The sequence below is a fragment of the Danio aesculapii genome, chromosome 8, assembly GCF_903798145.1.
Source record: "Danio aesculapii chromosome 8, fDanAes4.1, whole genome shotgun sequence".
Classification (NCBI taxonomy): Eukaryota; Metazoa; Chordata; class Actinopteri; order Cypriniformes; family Danionidae; genus Danio; species Danio aesculapii.
The window spans coordinates 27,111,105-27,134,517 of record NC_079442.1 but is presented as its reverse complement, the minus strand read 5'-3'; the positions used below and the strand labels follow the sequence as shown (position 1 = coordinate 27,134,517).

Genomic DNA, 23,413 nt, shown 5'->3' with positions numbered 1-23,413 from the left:
AATTGCTTAAACTAGTGATTTGCAAATCTACAACCCTTTGTGGGGTAACATTTTATTTTTTTATTTTAGCCATTGAGCTTTTCATTTTGGATGTATGTTTATGACAGCTGGTACAGTATGTAAGTGAAATTTGTATCAGTTTTTTTTTGTAATAGGTGTACCTTATGTTTTATGTAACTTATGTGAATTTATAAAGTCGATTTTTTTTAGATTTACATAAGTGGTAAATTTCTATATTTTACTTAAATATATCATCATTTTGAAAAATAGGTTATGTTCATGGTTTGAGTGAACTGTTATACTTCACAAAATATAGTTAAAAAAATATATATTTTGAAAATACAGGCTAAAACACATGCTCGTTTGCAGTATTTAAAATAGGTTTCATTATGTCTAAAACAATTCAAAATAGCATGCATATACTAGAAACACACTCAAATTGGCAATGTTTCCCAATGTTCTTATACAAAGTACACATAAAACATACTTTAAGATAGAATAAAATTTGTGTGTTTTCTGTTAATACATTAAAATGCATAATAGTATGCTTGAGTTCTAGCATATTTTTTAAAAGTGCAATTAGACATATATTTTACCAATGTACTTCTAGTATACTTTAAAATAAATACATTAAAATGCAAACCAACACATTTGGATTGCACTTTAAGTAAGTATGTTATTTGTGCTGATTGTGCTTTAAACATACTTTCTACATTTCAAGTACATTTGTAATATATTTAAGAGCACTTCCTTTTCACCTGGGTTTGGTTTTTTTAAACTAAATCTTTACTGATTTGACAGCTGGACTGCTCCATGACTGAAGGTTGGGGACACGTTTGCGCAGATTTAATAATTACGTAAAAAAAAAAATGTATACCCTCACCAAACAAAATATGAAAATATATGAAAATGATGTTATATAAAATTTATAGGTATAATTTATACTCCTAGGTATTTATTTAGGGGCCCTCAGATTTCCTGGGGCACTAAGCGACTGCTTACTTTGCTTATTGGTTAAGTACACCCCTGTTCACACAGGAACACAACATTAGATGTTAAATTTGGTCACATTGATATACTGGTGTACTTTGAGTTTTAACCACACAAGTTAATAAAAGATTTACAATAAAACTTTCTTGTTTATCATACTGTTGCTTTTGTGAGTAGGCAAAGAAATTAAGATAATTTTTGCATAAAGGGATAGTTCAGCCATAATTTATGTTAATACGGTTAATATCCTCAAGCCATCAGGTGACTTTTGTTCCTCAGTATACATTAAAGAAGATATTTTAGCTAAAACTGCACTGCAAAAAACATACAGGCAAAATTAATACCCATGATACATTATGGTCTTATGAAGCAACATGATTGTACTGTAACTATTTCTGCTATTTTTTTCCTACTTTTACATATTCTGGATGTTGAGTACTTTATCAGAAAGATTTAAATAGGCAGGTTCAGCTTATTTGTGATTTTGGTGTGATTTTGCTTGTGAAACTCACATGCGCACACTTCATTATGTGTAAATGTGATCAGGACCTTTTGCTGTGGCAGTAGATTACAGGTAATAATGTTAATAATGTTATATCAACTAGTTGCTTTGCTCAATTTAAGTCCTGAATGTTTCACCAGGAGTCAACAGCTTCTAATTTTATTTTCCCTCAATATGTTTATTTGACGGTGGTGCAGTGGGTAGCGCTGTCGCCTCACAGCAAGAAGGTCACTGGTTTGAGTCCCAGCTGGGTCAGTTGGCATTTCTGTGTGGAGTTTGCATGTTCATTCAGTGTTTGCGCGGGTTTCCTCCAAGTGCTCCGGTTTCCCCCACAGTCCAAAGACATGCGCTATAGGTGTATTGAATACACTAAATTGACTGTAATGTATGTGTGTGAATGTGAGAGTATATGGGTGTTTCCCAGTACTGGGTTGTGGCTGGAAGGGCATCCACTGTTTAAAACATATGCTGGATAAGTTGACTGTTCATTCCGCTGTGGTGACCCCTGCTGAATAACTAAGCTGAAGGAAAATGAATGAATGAATGTTTATTAGACTCTAAAAGTTCTGGTATCAGTTCACGTGCATTTAAGTGTCCAAAAACTATGGTTTGTGCTAAAAATGGTCTTCTAGTTTCTCCTGAAGAAATAAGATGCCTACATCTTAGATAACCTTAGGGTGAATAAATTAACAGGAAATTTTCATTTTTGTATAATTTGTTTTACCATAGGGTTAAGGTGGTGACATGAATGTGTAGCAGTAGTTCGTTTAATTGTTTATCAGTGCCTCTTAAGTAGTTTTCATTAATGATTAGAAACTGAGTCGAGTGTCCGGTTTCCCTCCAGCAGTGTGAGTGCGTGACTGGAGCGCATCTGTGCAGAGTTTACTGCGGTCATCTAATGCGCGCACAGTCCCTGCGTGGAGCTCTGATTGCATGTAATCGGCCTGTGTTCTTCTCCACGGACGCACTATTAACTTTGATAATGATCGGCCTAGAGATTTGTCCACTTGGACTACATATGTTTAAATTTTCCCAACTGACGGTTCTCAGAACGCCTGTTGATCATTCTGCCCACCAAAAAGGCTAAAGCATGCACACACTCATCAAGCTGTCAGAGCTGTATGGATTGGTCTGGAGGGAGCATGTTATGTTTTGAATGGGAAATGAGGAATGGCCTGCATATGCCAGCAGCTGGGCAGAAAGTGTGTGCGCGGATCTGTAGGGTCTATTGGTGGGTCACTTCTGACCTCTGGTCTGTGAAATGTGTGTGCTGATTTAAGAGGAGACACAGGGTTTCCCTCACTCACTTGCTTTCACACCCGCGAGCATTCATATACACACACTGGCACACTTTTCTCTTTTACGGTTGAACATACACAGAGACGCAGAGGTGGGCGGATCTGTGTTTGTTTTAGTTTACATGAATGAGTTAATGAGTTTATTTTTGCAGCGTTGCCCAGATGTTTGTAGAGGGTTTGTGAGGTCTGGCTAAAGAATCTGTCACTAAAAGAATGTTTGATGATTCTTGTGTTTCGTTCACATTCTCTCACTCCCTAAATATCCCAAACTCCTTGGAACCGTTTGTTTGAGAGAACAGGCCACAGAGTTTCACGTCTGTGGATGTTGTGAAACTCTCCCATGAGATTGCAGTGCTAGATTAGGAATTGCTCTAAATATTAAAGGTGCTGTGAGGGATTCTGCAACTGAAACTGAATTATATCAGAATCCCGCTGCACAAAGATGCAGTTGTGCCATCTAGAATTTTGTAACCAAAGACAAATCAGGAGAGCACAAAATAACAACTGCTTTGAACAGCTGCTTATGAAAGCGAGTGTGCCATTTATCTTGAAAAATCTGCTTCTCATATGCTCTCAGCTTCCTCCATCCTGTTTATTGATTGCTCTATTAATGTGCAAAATGACTGGCTGTACAAACCAAAGTATCTTCCGCTGGGTTGCATGGTCCGAGTAACAAATCTAGAGCATAGACTACTTTATCTTCCTTATTTCACTTCCATACCTACCATACACATTCAATTGTTGTAGACTGCTTGAATGTGAAAAATCACTATATAATAGTTATCAAACAGTTATCATATAATAGTTATCATACATTACAATCTGCTTTGAAAAAAAAACTCACAGGAGCTCAAAGTGTCCCCATAAGTTCCAATTGCTCCCAAATCTTAATGTCGAGCTGTTTATCATTGGAAAATTTAACATTTAAATGCAAGAATTTTTCAAATGTAATTTCTGCAACATATGAAAGGCTGAAGCCCCCCCCCCTCAACCCACTGGAACAGTTTACAGTACCCATATTCTATGGCAAAACCTCAAACAGACTAGGAAACTTTGTTTATGTGCCAGCACTTGTACAGTTTATTAACATTAAACAATATTTGAAGTAATAAATACACATCTTTCAAAGGAAACTTTTAATGCTTTGATCAGTTATAGACACTAATGTGTATACATCCCAGATGAAGATGAGTTACAATGGCATTAAGTCTGTAATGAGGTGTTCAGGTATTCCTGGGAAGTTTAAAGTTATACAGTATGTTGTGAAGTCATAACTGATGACTGATTTCAGGTGCATTTACACCACTTTGGTCATATGGTCATATACTATTAAATTGAACATTTACAATATAATTAAATACATTATAATTAAGATTATAATGTACTGTATTCTCTTGTATTTGAACAATATTTTGTATAAACAACTGTAAAATGATTTTTTTCCATTTTTTCCCCAATTGTGAGAGGTTCTTTTTGATACTAATGTGGGTAAACTCACATGACTTTAATTAAGCCAGTCTTTTTTGGGGCCTGTAAATTGTGATTGGTTGCCATTCAACACAAGATAAAATTATTTATTCTTGCTAGAGCTACATGATAATCTTTTAAAAAATAGCTTGATTCAACTGCTCACAGTCTTATTTCTAAATAAGCATGATTACTGTCAAAGACTATAGAATACACAAGACATGTCACTTGTATAGTTTTGAATGTGGAACAGTGTAATGGTTAATATGGCGAATGAACCCCTGCCTATAGAGGAGCCAATCAGCGATTTCTCTGGGGGAAAAACTCGGACCAGACATGTGCTTTTAAGACAGCTTGGTGGTCAACAAACACACTGGAACCTCAGTGAATGCTTGCTCACAGACATAAGAAATATATCCACATATAGCTTGAAATATGTATTAAATGAACCAAGTGCACTTGAAAACAAAAGTTTTTTGGTTTTGTAAGCTGTATGAAACAAACGTGAGGGACAGTCCATTCTGTCCAACGCACATCACATGACAGCAATTACTCAAATACACGTAAACTTGTAAACAAAGAGTTGCTGTCATTTCTGGTGGAGATTCACCATCAAGACCAAGTGAATTACTTTAGAAGAGCAGTGCGATCAGGCGACGCATTATTCAGAGGATGAGAGTGTAACACAACCATAAATAAGGTTAGTGTCGTGATCTTGTTTCTTTCAAATGCGCATGCGCATTAGCTTGGGCAACCTGAAAATATTTAGATTTTGTTTCATTCGAACGTTTAGAAACTAAACTTATGAGACAGTTGTTGTTTAATTTTAGTGGTGGTTACAAATATGTAATGTATTCATAAGCTTGGCAAACAGTTTTGAAGAATTTGAGGTTTCCCCATTCAGACAGAATGCCCGAGCAATGGCGAGCATACTGCCATAGAGGAGTTAAAAGATGGCCGCAGAGTGAAATTACCTGCCTTAAAGGGACTTTGTCAGAGTATAGCTTTGACAAGTATGATTTAGCAAAAATTTCTAGCGAGTCTTTAGTCTATGATGTATCTTTATATTTGTTTTAGAAATTTTCACAGAAGTACTGGTAAATCAGCTCCAAGTCTTTTGTCCAATCATCCCAAAAATCACCATGACTAAATCATCATGTGCTAAAATCGTATTGTCCTAATAAGGCATTTCTACCTGAATGTTTTATTAAGTGACATTTTAATTACACTTTACACTAGACAAAATTACAGTTTTTAGTGCAACAGTAAATCAAACCTCTAAAGCGCAGGTCCGAGTGGAGTACAGAAAAAATATGATGTGTCAAGCTATAAAAATAGGTAGGCAAACCCGAGACCTGTTGAGGAAATGAAGGTTTATAGCTCAAATTCACACAGGTATAGCATACATGCAGACAAGAATACAGTATTTATACTGCGCAAAATGGACGCAGGTGGAATTTTAATGAAAACACACATTCCCTCCATCCTTGTGGCGTCAGTCGAGGGTTTGCGGTGTATCGTAGCAGAACAATGCAGCATTGTGGCGGCTTCCTCCTGGGTCGAGGGCAGTTCGCAGCTCACTGCAATTAGGTCACAAGCCCTGGACGTGATCACACGCACTGATAACAACCACAACAGCTGCTGGTCACTTAAAGTATGATTTGATTTTTTTAACCCCTGAGCTGATGATTGCCTCGGGAGCCGTCACACGAACACATGCACACTTAATTGCAGCTGTAATGGTCCCAAGCATACTGCACAAATACAGCTGCCCTTGAAATGCACACACACACTAATGTATGGAAACATGCCTGCAGAAAAAGACATTAGGGTGATAAAGCAGAAACAAAGAGAGAAAGCAAAGAATGCATGGAGGGTAATAAAAGGAGGAATGGTGTGGACAGAACGAATTTCTCCCACTGTCATACAGATTATTTGTGTGAGAAGGAATCCTTCTTTCTTGCTAAATGTGTAAACGAGTCAGCGGGTCTGTGTGTGTAGCCATAACAAGTGTTTGTTCAAGCTGCTGGAGTCTCATTGTGTGCATGTTTGTACAGAGGGGAAGGCAGTGACTCTCATGGCTGCTGTCCAGAGGGGTTTATCTAAACCCTCACGTTCTGACTCTTGCTTTGGGGAGAGAAGGGATCAAGAGAGGCCAAGGAGCAGGAGAAGACTGAAGGACTGAAAGAATGAGTTTGACAAAAGAAAACGCTGAGAAAAAGAGCTCAAAAAAGTGGGTTTGTGGGGAGAGGGGCTTTTATGAGTTTACCGGTGAGAGCTGGTGTAGCTGGATTTGCCCTGAAGTAACGTGAGTGTGTGTGACAAACGAAGACAGACAGGCAACGACTGAGAGAGAATTAGAGGAAACAGGGCAGATACTATGATACTATGAAGAATTATGCATGTGAGCATATACACTACCAGGCAAATGCTTGAGCTTATGGACTCATTCTTTATTATTAGCTGTTCTCTATATTTTAAAATAATAGTGAAGTCATCATAACTAAATAACACAAAAGGAAGTTTGGGAATTAAGACAAGACCTAAGTTTAAACAAAACTTGACGTGTTTAGTATAGATTTCAGAACACTCCATTTTCATTAGGTGCATGCTTGGATTAACAAAGGTCCATATTTCTGGATACTACAGTGGCCGAGAAAGCTTAACGCGTTGTAATTTAAGAAAGCAGATGCAATTACAAAAAACACCAGCAAATAAAGAAACCATCTTCATCAATTTGACAGCACACGTGTTGCAAATTCTCACAACACAAACTGTTATTATGTTGTGTAATCAGGATATTAAAATTAACAAAAAACAACTCCCCTTTCAAAGACCACCAATCACTTCACTGAGCAACAGTCACGGGATAATAACATATCCATATCTCAGCAGGGTGCGTCATGGTTTTGGGTCCCCTTGAAACATTTCCGTTGTGTTACGTGGATATTTGCAAGTGTCGTGACTAATTGCCACGTGTTTTATATGAGATGGTGGGCTGGACATTGATGTACGTAGAAAACAACTGGTATATTTTTATCTATAAAGCTATTTTAGGTAAACTTCCAGCTTATCTTTGTACTCTTCTTTGCCTTGGCTCTGGGAATAACCAGCTACGATCTTCCAAGTGTTTGCATTTTAATATACCGCGAGTTTATCTTATTGTGCACCTTTGACATGGAATAATTTGCAAAGAGACTTAAAACTAAATAAAATGTTGTCTTTTGGTGAATTTAAAGGTGCTTCCGATTTAGTTGCTTATGGGAGAAATGACTAGGAATAATAAACGGCAAAAAACGGTCAAACTACTTACTCTACAAACAAGTGTTTGCATTACAATACAGACAAAGTAGAATAATATAATAAGAAAATATCAGTTTGCAACACCAAGCAGTAAAACGAGCTGTTTTTAACGTTTAAAAATGAATGGAAGTGAATGAGACCGGAAGTTTCGAGACAAAATGATTCAAATGAGAGTGGTATTGGAAGATTGTGATTGTTTTTGTTAAGAGGACTGATGAAATGTTATGTGGTGTTGTGCATTTTAAAGTTGTTTTACTGTATGGCTGAAACCTTGGCCAGGCGATGCAGTGGCGCAGGTAGTGCTGTCGCCTCACAACAAGAAGGTCACTGGTTCAAGCCTCGGCTGGGTCAGTTGGCATTTCTGTGTGGAGTTTGCATGCTCTCCCTGCGTTTGCGTGGGTTTCCTCCGCATGCTCCGGTTTCCCACACGGTCCAAAGACATGCAGTACAGGTGAATTGGGTAGGCTAAATTGTCCGTAGTGTATGTGTGTGAATGAGTGTGTATGGATGTTTCCCAGAAATGGGTTGCAGCTGGAAGGGCATCTGGTCCGTAAAACGTTCTGGATAAGATGGTGGTTCATTCCGCGGTGGCGACCCCGGATTAATAAAGGGACTAAGCCAAAAAGAAAATGAATGAATGAAACCTTGGCCAGGTCTCTCTTGTAAGTTTTGTACTTTGTCTTTTGTCTGATTTTATGTATTTTTTTTAGTTGATATCAAAGTTTGTATGGTCTGATTAACCTTAGCTGGTTGGTTTGTTCTATGGCTTATAACACAACTTGTGTTTTATTTGATTTACTTTATTGGCTAAATGAATAGAGAAAGAAATTGCCATCCCAAGTATAATATTTTTTAAATAAAAAACGAAAGAAAAGTTTAGCAAAACAAATACAACCTTGTTGAACCTAAACCCCCCAAAAATCTTATAGACAGGGACTATAAATCAGAGTAAATGCGTTTTGTGCATGTTAATGAAGGTCTTGTTTGGATTGTTTAAGCCTTAACCTGCTGTGAAATGTTGACGTCCTCTCTTTATTAGATTTGTTATCTGAGAAGGACAGTTTCTGGCAGAGCGTTTCTGTTTTAGAGTGCAGATCTTAAAGCTGTCTATTCTCAGTGCCTGGGGAAGACACTATGAGATCCTCCTGTTGATGTTCAACTCTGTGAACAGTCTCTTCTGCTGCTCGCCTCACCAACCAGTAATCAATTAGTTCCACTGTATATGCAACTGCTGACAGAATCAGCCCGAAGCCCCCAAAAGATCAACCTGATACTGATCACACACAGATGAAATAGTACATATTCTATATTAATGTATCTGTCTACACAAGAGCAGAGAACATGATTAACTTCCTATGTGGACATGATTCCTCCTGAGGCAGATGCATTCATTTATTACATATTCATATATCCTTTCTCACTTTCGATCTTTTTATTCCTTTCCTTCCCTGTCTCTTAATCACATACAGACACGCGACCCTTTAGACGAAATGAGAATAAACTCAATCCTGGAGGCAAACAGCCCGCTCGGCTCTAATGCAAGACCTCTCCCTCATTGCATTTACATTCACTTCATTACCAGTAAGCGAAAATCTCAAAGGCAGGCCAGATTGCCAAGGAGCATGTGTGTGTTATTAATGGTTGTTTGAAAAGTTGGTGGCGTGCCACTGTGCAGAAAGCCTACTGATGTCAGGAAAAGAGTTTAAGAGGAAAGGAATACATTTTCTGTGCTGTATCTACAGCATGTGTCACTGCAACTCCAACACACCCTGTAAACTCTGGTTTAAATTTGTTTAGCCATTGTCATGTCTTCAAGCTCCTCTTTTTCCTCATTGATCACACACAGATGAGATTATAAGCTCAACTGTTGGGTTTTTTCGCCACAAAATTAAAATTCTGTTATCATTTACTCACCCTCATGTCGTTCCAAACCCTTAAGAACTTTGTCCAACTCTTGAATACAAATGAAGATGTTTTGAATGAAATCTGAGAGTTTTCTGTCCCTCCATTGAAAGTCTGTTCATCCAAAACTCTGGAAAGTTTCAAACATTTTGGGTTTCAATGACAGAAATCTCTAAAATTTCTTCAAAACATCTTCACTTATGATCCGAAGATGAATGAAAGACTAATGGATACTGACATGTGGTGATTTAACAATGAAAGGATTTTCATTTTAGAGCAAACTAACCTCAGGAACACTCCACTTTATAGGCTCAAGTCACAAACAGTTAAGTTTTACTTCTTTTATTTTTCAGAATCCATTTTGCGGTTCTGGCGGGAGCCAATTTAACTTAGCTTAGCATAAATCATTGAATCGAATTAGACACTCTCAGAAATAGGCAGCGCAGTAGGTAGTGCTGTCGCCTCACAGCAAGAAGGTCGCTGGTTCGAGCCTCGGCTGGGTCAGTTGGCGTGTCTGTGTGAAGTTTGCATGTTCTCCCTGCGTTTGCGTGGGTTTCCTCCAGGTGCTCCGGTTTCCCCCACAGTCCAAAGACATGCAGTACAGGTGACTTGGGTAGGTTAAATTGTCCGTAGTGTATGAGTATGAGTGTGAGTGAGTGTGTATGGTATAGTGTTTCGCAGAAATGGGTTGTGGCTGGAAGGGCATCCGCTGCATAAAACATGTGCTGGATAAGTTGGCAGTTCATTCCGCTGTGGCGACCCTGGATTAATAAAGGGATAAAGCCAAAAAGAAAATGAATGAATGAATGACTCTCAGAAATAAAGGTACAAAATCTGTCACTAGGGTTGGTTCGACAGAAGATGCTGTCGTCCATTGCAGATGGCCGATAGATATCACAATGCTGAGCCGGGATCTCGATCCTCTGCCCCGCCCCTGTCGCAGTGGCAACCCGCTCGCGAAAAATACACATGGCCCCATTTACACTAATACGACTTATTATTAAAATGGCATTTTAGAATGAAGACGATTCACGTCCACACTGGCGTTTCACCTAGCATTTCTGAACAGCCCCCCTTCCACACTATACTGCTGAAAACGCACATCACGTCCCCACACACACACTAACATACACAAACACACTGTCGCGCAGCAGCGTTTTCACGCGTATGAGCTCTAGCAGTCAGTTACAGGCTCTTAGCATCAGTACACTGCTTCAATCTTTCGCTACTAAGTACTGTAACAGAGCTACATGATATCATTCTGTCTGCTACAGCCATGGTACAGCAGCAAAGTCCCTTGATTATTACACTGGAATGAGAGTATAGTTCCTAGGCATATCAGCTTAAAAATAGCAAATTTTTATTTTCTGTGGGTCTTAGCACATGATGTAGCTACAGAAGGGTCAAGCTTTAAACAGGAAAATCATTAAAACTCTTATGATTTTTTTGTGTGTGCGCAAGGAGCTAATGGTCTAATAAGATTCAATGATTTATGCTATGCTAAGTTCAAAATTCAAAATTGGTAAAACGCAACTGTTTAATAGGTGGAGGGTTCCTTTAAAAACGATAAAGTATGTATGTATATAACAAAGGAAGCTATAATACCTAGAAATATCCTCCATTAGCATTCCCATTCATCTTAATAGAAAGAGAGGATTTGTCAGCAGATGGCGAAGTTACGACATCTAATAGCTGGCCTGTGGTAACCAGACAAACCCTGAGGCCTTATTTGTAAGTACGTCATCTATTCTGACAACTACACCACATTCTTAGATCTGCTCCAAAGTGTTACACATGTACTGGCACGCATAAAGCCTCCTACTGTCACACTGCAGGATGACAGCTGTGTGTGTGATTGCCAACCCAAACCTCTGTGTAGTTTCAGTTTGTTTTATCACGTTTAATGTCATTAAACTGGTGATTGTGCACTGTTATTTTAAAAGAGCAGATTATTTACATAGCTATGGGAGAGAGTCCAGACTACCTGTGTAATTTACACCATACCTTCTGGTGAAAATGTATGTTACAGTGTTGTTTGTTCAACATACAAGTTTACATAGGAGCTTTAGAGCGTGTTAAATCAGTTTCTCACAGGTCTTTCGCAATCCAAATTAACCATTGTATGAAAATACTCTGACAGTGCTACGTTCAACTGTGTAATAGAGCTACTTGAACTAATGTCTTCATTTATTCATTCATTTTCTTTTCGGCTTAGTCCCTTTATTTAATAGTCACCACAGCGGAATGAACTGCCAACTTATCCAACATATGTTTTACCCAGCCGCAACCCAACACCCATGGGAAACACCCATACACTCTTGCATTCACACACATACATTACGGCCAATTTATCTTACCCAATTCACCTACAACACATGTCTTTGGACTGTGGGGAAAACCGGAGCACCCAGAGGAAACACACACCAACATGGAGAGAACATGCAAACTCCACAGAGAAATGCCAATTGACCCAGCTGGGGCTTGAACCAGTGACCTTCTTGCTGTGAGGCGATCATGCTACCCACTGCGCCACCGTGATGCCCAACTAATGTTTTTTAAACCTGAAATGCAAATGATGCAAATTATATCATCTTAAAGCTATTTGAATTGTGCGTACAGTATACACACAGCTTGCAAATGAGATTGGAATTGTTTTTGCAGTACTTTGTTTTCCCCAATGTGTAAACACTGAACTGGGCCAAAAAGAAAAGAAATGAAAAACACCATTTAATGAACACAGCAGGGACAATAGACACCCATGTTAAGGAACGTGTAAGGGGAATGAAATGTACAAAACAATATTTTATTCATATGTGTTTACTTTGAGTACTCTGGATTTTTTTTAACTACATATGAGCAATTCCAGCATTATAGATGGAATATTTTCAGTAAAAACTCGAAACATAAATTCACAGAGTTCAGATGCAAAATCCTCTAAGTGTCATCTTAAAATTTCTCCTAAAATGAGCCCTTTGTTTCAAGCTCTTATGAGGAGGTTCAGTCATTTCACCTTAATGGCAAATAATGTGTTACTTTCATTGCCTTTAACCTGAAATAACTGAATACAAATATAAGAGGCTGAAAAATTGGTCATTGTAAAAGAAAATTCCAGATGGCACTTTGATGGAGACTTTGATGGAGGTTTTTGCATCTAAACTCTTCATATGTTAACATCATATTGAAACATTTGTTTATATTTGTCCCATAACCACAGAGTTATGGGATCAAAAAAAAAAATCAATCTGTAAAAAAATTGTATATTTTAAATGAGGAAAATAAACCTGCGTTATGGATGTGACCAAAAAAGTTAGCAAGATTACTGTTTACAACATACTTTGTAAAAAATCTGTCATTAAAATTGCACAATGCCAACCAAAGGCATATGATTTGGCTCTCTATAAAACAAAATTCATATTTTTAAATTTTATTTTACATTTTTGCATTTATGAGAAAGAAGCTTCGTTATGGACGTGACATGTGAAATTGCATCTTGTGTGATTTTGGTAAATGAAATTGAATTGTTTGAAAACATTGACAGAGACATCTTTGAGTATTTTTACAGTTCTGTAATATAGAAGGCTACACAAAAAACTTAGAAAGACTTTCGCTTAGAAGAATTTCACTGACATTTGCATGGAATTTTTCATATATAGGTAAAAAAATGTTATAGTTGTTCAACCAAAAAACAAATTCTAATTCAACACCATGCGAGGGCTGTGCAATTAATTGAAATAGAATCTCAATCGCGTATTATTTAACTTCCCCCACAGAGCAAATGCGTGACTGCCGTCTATGTGTGTAAATCTTATTAGCCAATTGAGTGAGAACACTTTCATTCTGCATAATCATAATTGCACAACCAAACTATGCTATTAAACAGGACAAACAAACAGGAAAGCGCGAACGAGTGGGGTGATGGAATCTCTCGCTTCAGAAGCATTAATAGACAAGTTAATATCTAACAAAAACAGCACGTTGGTAATATTGGAATATATTGGTTTTAAACTCATCGACACCAAACAAAACCAGCTAATTTGTAAGAGCTGTCGCAGAATTGTTGCCACAGCACGAGGAAATGCAACAACCAGCACCTAAAAAGGAACCACAGGCGGGTATATGAGGAGCGTCTTGCTAAAAAGTCAACTAAAAGTATTGCCAGTGACACTCAACCTAGTAGCAAGCAAAGTACATTTTCAGAGTTGCTTGCTAATCGAAGTTGATATCTTTTCAGTTCCACTCACTGCATTTTAGCAGTAAGAAGGTACAATAAAGGTTATTGAGCTGAAGCTTGACTACAAAATTAAATCGCAAATCAAACCGAAATCGTAATATGTGTCAAAAGAATGGCACAGCCCACATCACGCACTCATTTGTAACAGCAAACTTGACATAGCTCATACACTAAGTGGCTGAGTACATAGTACATGATTACATAGTGTTTGGATGCTCAATATATCAACACATTGTTGGTTTCAGACGATAAATGGTTATTTTTAAGGTTATTGTTATCAGGCTAATGATTTTGTTTCAATAAAGCCAACACATTTTGGTTTGTTCCTGCTGGTTGAACTACATTAGAAACATAGTACTGGCCCTTGAGACTCTTGATTAGTGCTATTCACATGACTTCGTACAGAGCAGATGTGCACCTCAGAAGATATTTTCCTAGAAAGTTGACAACAGTGTGGCTTTTTTTTTCCTCTCACTGTTCACTGCCTTTTGGCTTTTGTAATCAGGCTCAGAAAAAATCATATGGAGGTTTACAGTAGATTTATAAAGCTATATTTTAGTGACCATCCTTCAAACATAAAGAGTTTGGTATTGTCCAAAATATCCAAATTGGTGTTTTCATAGCATAGTGCATTATTTGGAACACAACTTATGATTCCCATTTCTACTATGATAAAAAAGAAAGGAAAAGAATGATCTAAAACTCTTTTTCCTGGATGTATGTGTGTTTGTTTTTATTTAATTGCCTTCACATGTGTGTGTTCATGGGGGACACGGGCTGATTTATGACTTATTGAGTTCATCTGCTATCATTGTGGTCTTATAGAGCAATAAACCACAGGTTACTTCATGAATTCACTGCAGTTACTGTTCCTGTATGTACCCACTGAATGAAATGTTTCTGCTAAATGATGAATAACCAGTAATCTGTGATTCTGTAAACTTTTGTAAGTAAGAAACAGAGGGTATGCGTTAGTATTTCACTGTTTAGATTCTGTTCTGGAAAACTAAACCCTTAAAAGCTTTTATATCTCATTGTGAAACTTGACCACAACATTGCTCTAATAAACAAAGAACAAAAGTACTTTTCTTTTGTTCAGCCCATGAGTTTATTTGAGGTTTAGATCACAGTACCTCACACAAACCTGTGTGTGTGTGTGCTTGAATAAATGCTTTGACCTCTTTGCCAGAGATTGTTAAAATCTAAAAGTCTTTTGGTAAACTCCCTAAATGGCAGAGAGAGATTTTAATTGATTTATATACAGAAGTTGTGGTTGTTGTTGCTGCATGTGTGCGTTTTTATAATTGTGGTTTCACATTTGGCACTGTTGTTTGGCTTCTGTTTGAGCGGCGCTCCATTAGCAGCTTTAGACGCGTGCCACCCTCTCTACAAGACCTCATTCCTCCTTGGGCTGCTTTTTCTCCACTCCTATTCTGTCCAAATGCACATTATATGAAGGGAATGTGCAGGGAGTGTCGATCTGAACTTCAGGATAGTCGAGAAAGATAACGAGAGAATGTGTTCGTGTGTGCGCAGTACATGTGCATAACTTACAGGGAGCAAAGTATTAAACTGCCCAAAGAGGCATTTTTATCTCAAAAATAATAATATGTTTACATTTTTCAACATTTTTTGGGGGTTATTCTGTTCACAGGGTGCATCTCAATCAGCACCCAAGTTCACTAATCAGGTGGCCAACCATTTTAAGTGCTGTCTCAATCGCAAAATTCTTTCAGTCTCACAATACACTGTGAAAATCAGAGTGCATCGATACCCACTATGGCTATACGTTCACACTGCGAGGCTTAGTGCTCAAATCTGATTTTCTCAGATCTGATTTTTTTGCATAGCTGTTCACATTGATGTTATAAATGTGGCAATGGTATCAGATTTGCAGTGTGAACAGATCATGGTCCTAAACTGACCCGCATGCGCAGAAGTACAATTACGGAAAGCACAAAATGTCTAATTATGCACACAGTGTGTATACTGTATGGAGCATGTTGTCAGATTATGCTTAATTTGATTATTGCCCTTTTCACAGACAACCGTGGTGTATTTCATGAACTTTAAAGGATTGTTCTGCTACTACTTATGTGTATTTCGGCATTTGAAACCTTAAATAAGTCACTTGTGATTGAAAACACTAATGATATGTGATTTATGACAACCGTGGTGCGTCTTTCTGACCACTGGTGTAGTGAACTCATCAAGGGTTAATGAGCAGCCGCAGACTGAACTGTGAAGGCGAAGTTGGTTTATTTCTGTTTGCAGAGTTTTTTCATTTTACTACATTATAAACAACGGGCACATGCAGATGGGGGGGTTTGGGTGCTTGAGCACCTGCCCTTTTTTTCTCTCGGAGAGAAAGTTCATCCATAAACTGTAAGTGCCTCTCCTTTGTTCACGTATCCCCTATCTGCAACACCCTTCTACGGCTTCGCAATCAACCCGTGCCCCAATCGTTAACGAGATTGGTTAACAAGCACCAGTTTTGCCTTCAAATTTTTTTCAGCATGAACAACTAACTTTCTGTAGTAAAGTATTTGCCCTGTGTGCCGTTTTACTATGCTGCTGAGGAGTAGATGATGTTTGCAGAACAGAATGATGACGCATGTTGCATGAAGATTATGTAAAAGTCACATGAAATAACCGTTCACACTGCGGTCGCATTGCAGAACATCAGATCTGTGTCTGATTTAAGACTACATATGAAAGTGGCACAAATCTGAACTGAAAAGATCAGATTCTATGCGTTTTGGGCTGTTCACACTGTCATTACCTGAGTCACATGAGGGGGAAAAATCAGAGTCGGGCCACATTTGGCTGCAGTGTGAATGTAGCCCATGAACGCTTAACAGACGTTCGCAAGCACAAAATATGAATCACGTGACCCAAATTTCAAACAAGACACAATTTTATAAAAAAAGAATCCCTTATTTATTTAATTTTAATATGAACGAACATTGTTAAAAAGGTTCTCGTAGTGTATTCTGCTGTGTTGACCCCCGATTAACATAAGGACTAAGCCGAAAGAGAATGAATGAATGAATGAATGAATAAATTGAGTACTGTAAAACCCAATAATTTAAGGCAACTCAAACTGAAACTGATTGCTATAAACCAAAAAATGAATCTATATGAGTACTGTGAAGTTACTCCATTTAAGTTGAAATAATGAGGTATTACTTCAAAACTTTTTTCAAATTAGTAGAATTAACTTTCAGTAAATTTTGAGTAAACTACACTCATTTCATTTGATAACTGTTGGGTTTTACAGTGTATAAATAATACAGGTTTAAACAAAACCTTCATTTATCCCCATGCACAACTCAAAAATAAACAAATATGAAGTATCACGTTGAGCATGTCCATAAATGTAGAAAGGACAAGTTAATTAAATCCTGGTAAATAAACTCTTCTTTTTTTCTGAAAAGCAACACAATTTAAAATAAACAAATATTGCATAATTATATAAAAAAAATAACACAGTTACTTCAAATCATTCAAAATAAAGTATTCAGCAACTTTTTAATTGTGGCTAGTTTTAAAGAACAAAAATCATATTTTACCATTACTGATAAAAAGAGCAAAGCGAAGGGCAAATAAAGCACACGCGTAGATAACATAGTTGTTTGCCCTTTATTGATGTTGAGTTTTTATTCATTTTGCTGTAAAAAAAATTACAATAAATCAGGAATTGTTATATTTTTTTCAGTAGGAAACTTAGTGACGGTTATAATTTTTTAAGCTGTAAAATATTATTGAAGGGAGACAGCTGGAGAGACACGTATTATTGTTCAAAGAGCTACATATGGCTCATGAGCCATAGGTTCCCTACCACTGGTCTAGTGGTTAGTGAGCCGACACAGAGCAACATTGTTGAAGGTGTCCCAAGTACGAATCCAGGTTTCCCGATCCCATACACCCCCCCCCCCCTATCTCTCCAATTTCATGTCCTGTCATAATACTGTACTGTCCAATAAAACGAGAAAAATAAAAAATATTCAAATAAGAATAAGAAATAAGAAAAATAAATATTTTAAAAAAGAAGAATTAAAAAAAATATTAAGTAAAAAAAAAAAAAGAAAGGTTAAAGAAAAAGAGTTTGCGATCCATAAAGCACCTGCTGCAGTATTTTAATAATATTAAAAAGTCAAATTCAAAATACACCTTATTTATGATTCATATACGGGCAGAGATGAGACCTCAATGCGAGTCCAGTGTCTTACTGCATTAATTCATATTAAGCATTTGATAACGTTTTTCTTTGGGAAAATTTCTAATGTGCAATTTAAAATTGCATCATATTCTGAGAGGTTCCACAGTACACCTGTACTGTATATCTGTACTCTTAAAAGTATGTAAACTAACAAGAACTGTCAGCCAAATCTGGAGCTTATCTAACAAAATAACTTACAATAACACCCCTAAACCAGTACACTCAAATTTATATGTTATAGAAAAATATTAAATACAAATTTAAAAAATGAGGAAAAATCAAGAGAAGCAAAAAAAAAAAAAAAGGAAAAAATTTGTTGAAATTTAGCAAGTTGTATTTTTTTTGCAATATTTAGCTTAAATTTAATTGTACCATCTTTCAATTTCTAAATATGTTTGGTGACTTATAATTCATAACAAATATAATTTTAATAAATATATCTGTTTAATAAACCTGTTTTGTTTGATTGCACCAAAATACATTGTCTATATTCACTGAGAAATAGATACAAATATTCATTTTCAAAATGGGGTGTACTCAATTATGCTGAACACTGTATCTCTTTCATGTAAATCTTTGTTCTAACAGCAACAAGTGACTGCTAGTAACAGCATGTTTTTTTTGAGTGTGTTTTTTTTTTGCTTAGGTTCCTTTTTTTTTTTTGAGCAGATTAGTCCCACCCACAGTGAAATCTTATTGGTTCAAAATTTGATCTATATTAATCCAATACAATATTTTTGCTTTCAATGTGGACAAATTACTTTGTAGAATTACTGTTAGGTGTACAGCTAAGAGAGTCAGCAAGGTCATCATTAAGTCACCTCGCCAAGTTTGGTTACAATACCTCTTCTACAAAATAGTCCTGACATAACCTTGCAATCCACAGTGTTTTAACCCAAGCTTTGAGCAAACAGTCACGCCAATAAAGCGCAATTAAATTTAACTGACAACAAGAGAAACAGAGTGGTTTGTTTTTTTAGAGAATGGCATCAGTCACATCCCTCCTGTTCTGGATTTAAGTTGATCGTCCTCTTTTTGCACTTCATCATGGTTCTCTCCTCATAAAGTTAATCATCTTTGACTAGCAGAGACACGTTTATTGTCATTTTTCAACTGAAATGTTGTACTCATTGTCATGTCATTCTTAATTCACTTTTTTCTTTCTCCCTTTGCCACAGATCTTCTGGCCACAAATCGTACCTCAGTTTTCAACGGGTTACATGGAGATCTGCACTTGTCGGCTGTGTTTTTGGATGAATATCATGACAGGCTTTTCCTGGGAGGGAAGGATGTTCTCTACTCACTCAGACTGGATCACACACATGATGCTAAAGAGGTAACACAGACACACCATCATTGAGATAAGGTGAAGATTATAAGCTGTCTTTTAGTGAGATGTGTCATGTATTTCATTCTGTACTACTGGAGACTGTTATCTACACACACACAGATAAAATCAGCAGACACCTACTTGTGCTGACATATTTTACCCATGATTAGTAAGGGGTATGTGAAGGCTGTTTCACAAATGATGCATTCTTACGTTTGATAAACTAGGCGAAGAGGAATGGAACAAGATGCAATTTTTGAAAAGCTGAATTATTTTAATTCCACATAGAGATTTATGTAAAAAAAAACTTCCAAATCCATCCTTCTAGTCAAAAATCTTTATAGCTGTTGGTTTAAATTGAAAAACGATTGCAGGGGCAAGGGTGTGAAAGGCAATTTACCTTACAGTATGTCAGTTCAACCAGATAGACCAGAAAGATAAATATGATATTGAATTACATTTATTTGATGAGGATTATTTGACAAAAGTATCATTTAACAAAACATAGGATTTCTTTGGTGGAGGCCCTGTCTGTAGCTTGAATTGGAAGCTTTTATATCCAGCTACAACTGCCAAGCAGGAAGGCAGGGCCAGAGCCTAGCCGCCTAGACAGGGTCAACCTAGTGGGGGTGGGTGAACATCTGCATCAGTATCTGCAACCAAATGAATGGCATGAATGGACAGCTTATATATTCCTTGTGTCTCTTGGCTATTGGTTGGAACTGATTGTGATGAGTGACGTGACATTAGGTCTTCCTGGTAGAACTAGTGCTAAAAGCTACATTTCTGTTAACCCACCATCATTCATTTGTAATTTGAATGACATTTTACAAAAAACATTGATGTAAAAGTGTTTTTTTGTATAACGTATACAAAATAAAATATACTATATAAATAAAATATACTACACTAAATATGAATAATATTATTTATTAAACATATTTACTATCTTTCTGATCTTTTTCATTTGCACACTCCTTCTTCTGCTGAATTGTTATCTGTTCCAAACATTAAGATGAAGTCATTTGATGGCAGGGCTTTTAATCGCAGCACCAAAGTTATGGAACTCCCTACCTTTGCACATCCGCCAGGTGGACACGATTTAAATCTCAGATAAATACATTTTTGTTCAGGATAGCTTTTAATGATTTACTAGTATATCTTGTCTATTGCTTTGCACTGCTTGTGCTTTTATGATGTGCTTGCTATATACTGTAAGGTCTTCTTGAGCGCTTTGAAAGGCGTCTGTAAACAAAAGTTATTATTATTATTATTATTATCATTATTATTATTATTATTATTATTATTATTATTATTATTACTATTATTATTATTATTATTATTATTATTAGTAAGAATGCTCCGATCAGGAATTTTGCAGAAGATACCAAGTACTGATTCCTTGTCATGGTGATCGGCCTATATCGAGTACAGATTCTAATGCTTCAAGCTTTATAATGCATGAGTGTATACTTTAAAATGCATGAGTGCATAACGTGTGATACTTTAGTGGAGGTCTTTCCTTACCTAAGAGAATAAATGATGGATATTGCATATAATCCCTTGAACATGTCTCTTATAATCATTTAGTGTGGACATGTCATGGTCAGAAGCAGCTTTACAGAAAATAATAGATAACACAGATTAAAATATTGGTAAGAAAGTAATTTGGAAACCCTGCAAATAATGGATGAAGAGTCGACATGTCTCAATCAAGAAAAAGTTTGGAACGCATATTTGATGCATAAGATGTTAAAATGCACACCTATAAATACATATTTGTTTATTGCAGTAAGTATATTATAAAACTGTATATTATTCAAATATTTTAACGTTTTAATTGTGTTTTAGTCAGATTTTAGTGAACTTGCAATATTGTCAAAAACACAGAGCCTTCATATCTAATCGATGTAAAAAGGACTAAATACATGCAAGGCCATTCCAATATTTTGCTTTCCAACTAGCACGTCTGATTCCTCTGGGTGTAAACTCGTAAACAAACACCTGTGATCGGTTCATGAGATCGGCCAGATTGGCGAGTACCGATCGAGCCATAAAATGTGATTCTCGGCCAATATCGATCTCTGGCTGATCAATCGGAGCATTTCTAATTGATATTATTATTTTTATTGTTATTATTGTTATTATTAATATTATTATCATTATTTGCAGAAGAAAAAATTGACTTTTTGTCACCAACATGACAACAAATTTCCTGTTATCAAAAAAAGCTTAAAAAAATATACAAATGTGCACATGCCAAATTTTGTTTGTGATTGGTATAATCCAATTAAAAACTTTAATCAAATAAAAAGACAGTTTCTTTGTGTTGTTTTTTTTTTTTTTAAACTCTTTTTTTCTCACCCATCAGAATGTTTATTAAAAATCGCACAAAAGCAGCTGTCCACAAACTCACATTAAAGTCATATAAACTGACCACACTTGTGACAAAGACTTGTTTAGACTGCACTTATAAACATGCATAAACATAAACAGTCTTGCTTGATTTTACACGTTCGTTGTTTGGAGCCCTTTTTCATGTTATGGTCACAGTTTTGTGGAGTAGTTTATCCAATAAAGTTGTGAGAAATGAGAAGAGCCTCTGTGTGTGAAAATAAGTATCGAACTTAATGGACTGTAAAAGCTAAAGTGCTTTGGTTCTACTTGTCTCAAGGGTTTGGTGACTCTTTTTCCCAATGCAATTAACTTGTGTATGCGTGTGTGGCCGAGCTTAATTAAAGCCTCTGTTCATGTGAATGTGTTTTGACTCAAGTCACTAGACCCAAGACAAGGATGGTTGTTTTTGTATGTAGTCTCATTGTGTGTGGCCTTGTTAAACGATATGAACAGGAAGAGGAAGTGCATTGTCATGGTGTCAGACACATGGCAGTGGTTGCCACCTCTGAGGTCGTGACCCCGTGACCTTTGGCTCAGGGTCAGACGGGTTTGGCCTTGTTAGACCCTTTTGTATAGCCACTGTACTACCACTGGCCACAGGTTCACTAGGGCTGGGCTGAACGTATTGATATCTAGATTTTGATGAACTGAGATTAATACTTACATACCAAGAATCAAATTTTAGCCTGTTGTTATCAGTTTATGTGGGAGAAAAACAGATCATAGAACATGTTAAGTGGGAAACTTAACAGAACATTATTTGTAGTGAACCTTCGGTCCAGTAAATTTTGTTTTTGTTATTTTTAAGTAATCTCAGCTTTTAAATTGAGTCAATTCTGTGGTCATAAAGTCAATTTTCTGATCATATTCCCCCCCCCCCCCCCCCCCCCCCCCCTCCTAAGCACATTATACCAATTCCAAAGGGCATCTTAGTAGCTGCTATTAATTTTGTATGTATGATGCAACGAAGTGAAAGTGGAAAAACACCTAGTGTGCATAATTATGATGTTTCAAGAGTTCACACTTCTGTCCCGGGAGAGAGCCCTGAGCTCATAAGATCCTCAAGCCCGGAGTTTAACGTCAGGTAGATCTTGAGAACTCCCCTGCTGTAGTTGCTAATGAACAGATAGTGATTGCTCTTAAGAGATAACTACCTACTAGGAGCATGTCTATGGTGCCGATTTGGATTAGTCAATTCACTTAAGTTGCATGTTTTTGGACGGTGGGAGGAAACAGGGGAACCCGGGGGAAACCCACATGAGCACAGGGAGAACTTGTAAACTCCGCACAGAAACATTGACTGGCTTGGTAAGGAGTAGAACCAGTGACATTCTTGCTGTGAGGCAACAGTGCTAACCACTGGGCCTCCGTGCCACCCATCCATGAAAGGAGGAGAAGTAGGGGTGGATCGGGGAAATATTCAAAATGAAAATGGCTGTGATATGGAACTTATGTGATTGGTATTTATAGTAGGTATTTATATATCATCTGATTGGTGAATCATAATGCGGGACCAGCCACAAGCAATCATAAGCACGTGATCCTCTCGAAATTAGTTTATAAATAAACTTTTCAGATTCAGAAAATTTCAGATTCAGTGAGTAATACCCTTAGATGTAAGTGAAACAATTATTAAATGCACAGAAGAAGGGTACAATACTACATAAACTGCTAAATTAAGGCCTAAATATTATAAACGATATATGCTCAAAAAAAATGCTTCTCCATGTTTATGTTATGTTTTGATACATTTTCTGTATGGGAAGGGAGA

At 36.9% G+C, this 23,413-nt stretch overlaps 1 protein-coding gene across 1 annotated transcript in view; it reads left to right on the top strand.

Annotated features, from left to right (window-relative positions):
* The window catches only part of sema3bl (sema domain, immunoglobulin domain (Ig), short basic domain, secreted, (semaphorin) 3bl), a 67,660-nt gene that overhangs the window by 5,867 nt on the left and 38,380 nt on the right, over positions 1–23,413 (top strand). Inside the window, exon 2 of the mRNA XM_056463522.1 lies at positions 19,094–19,251. Coding sequence (XP_056319497.1) covers positions 19,094–19,251 — 158 coding nt within the window. The remainder of the gene's footprint in view (positions 1–19,093; positions 19,252–23,413) is intronic.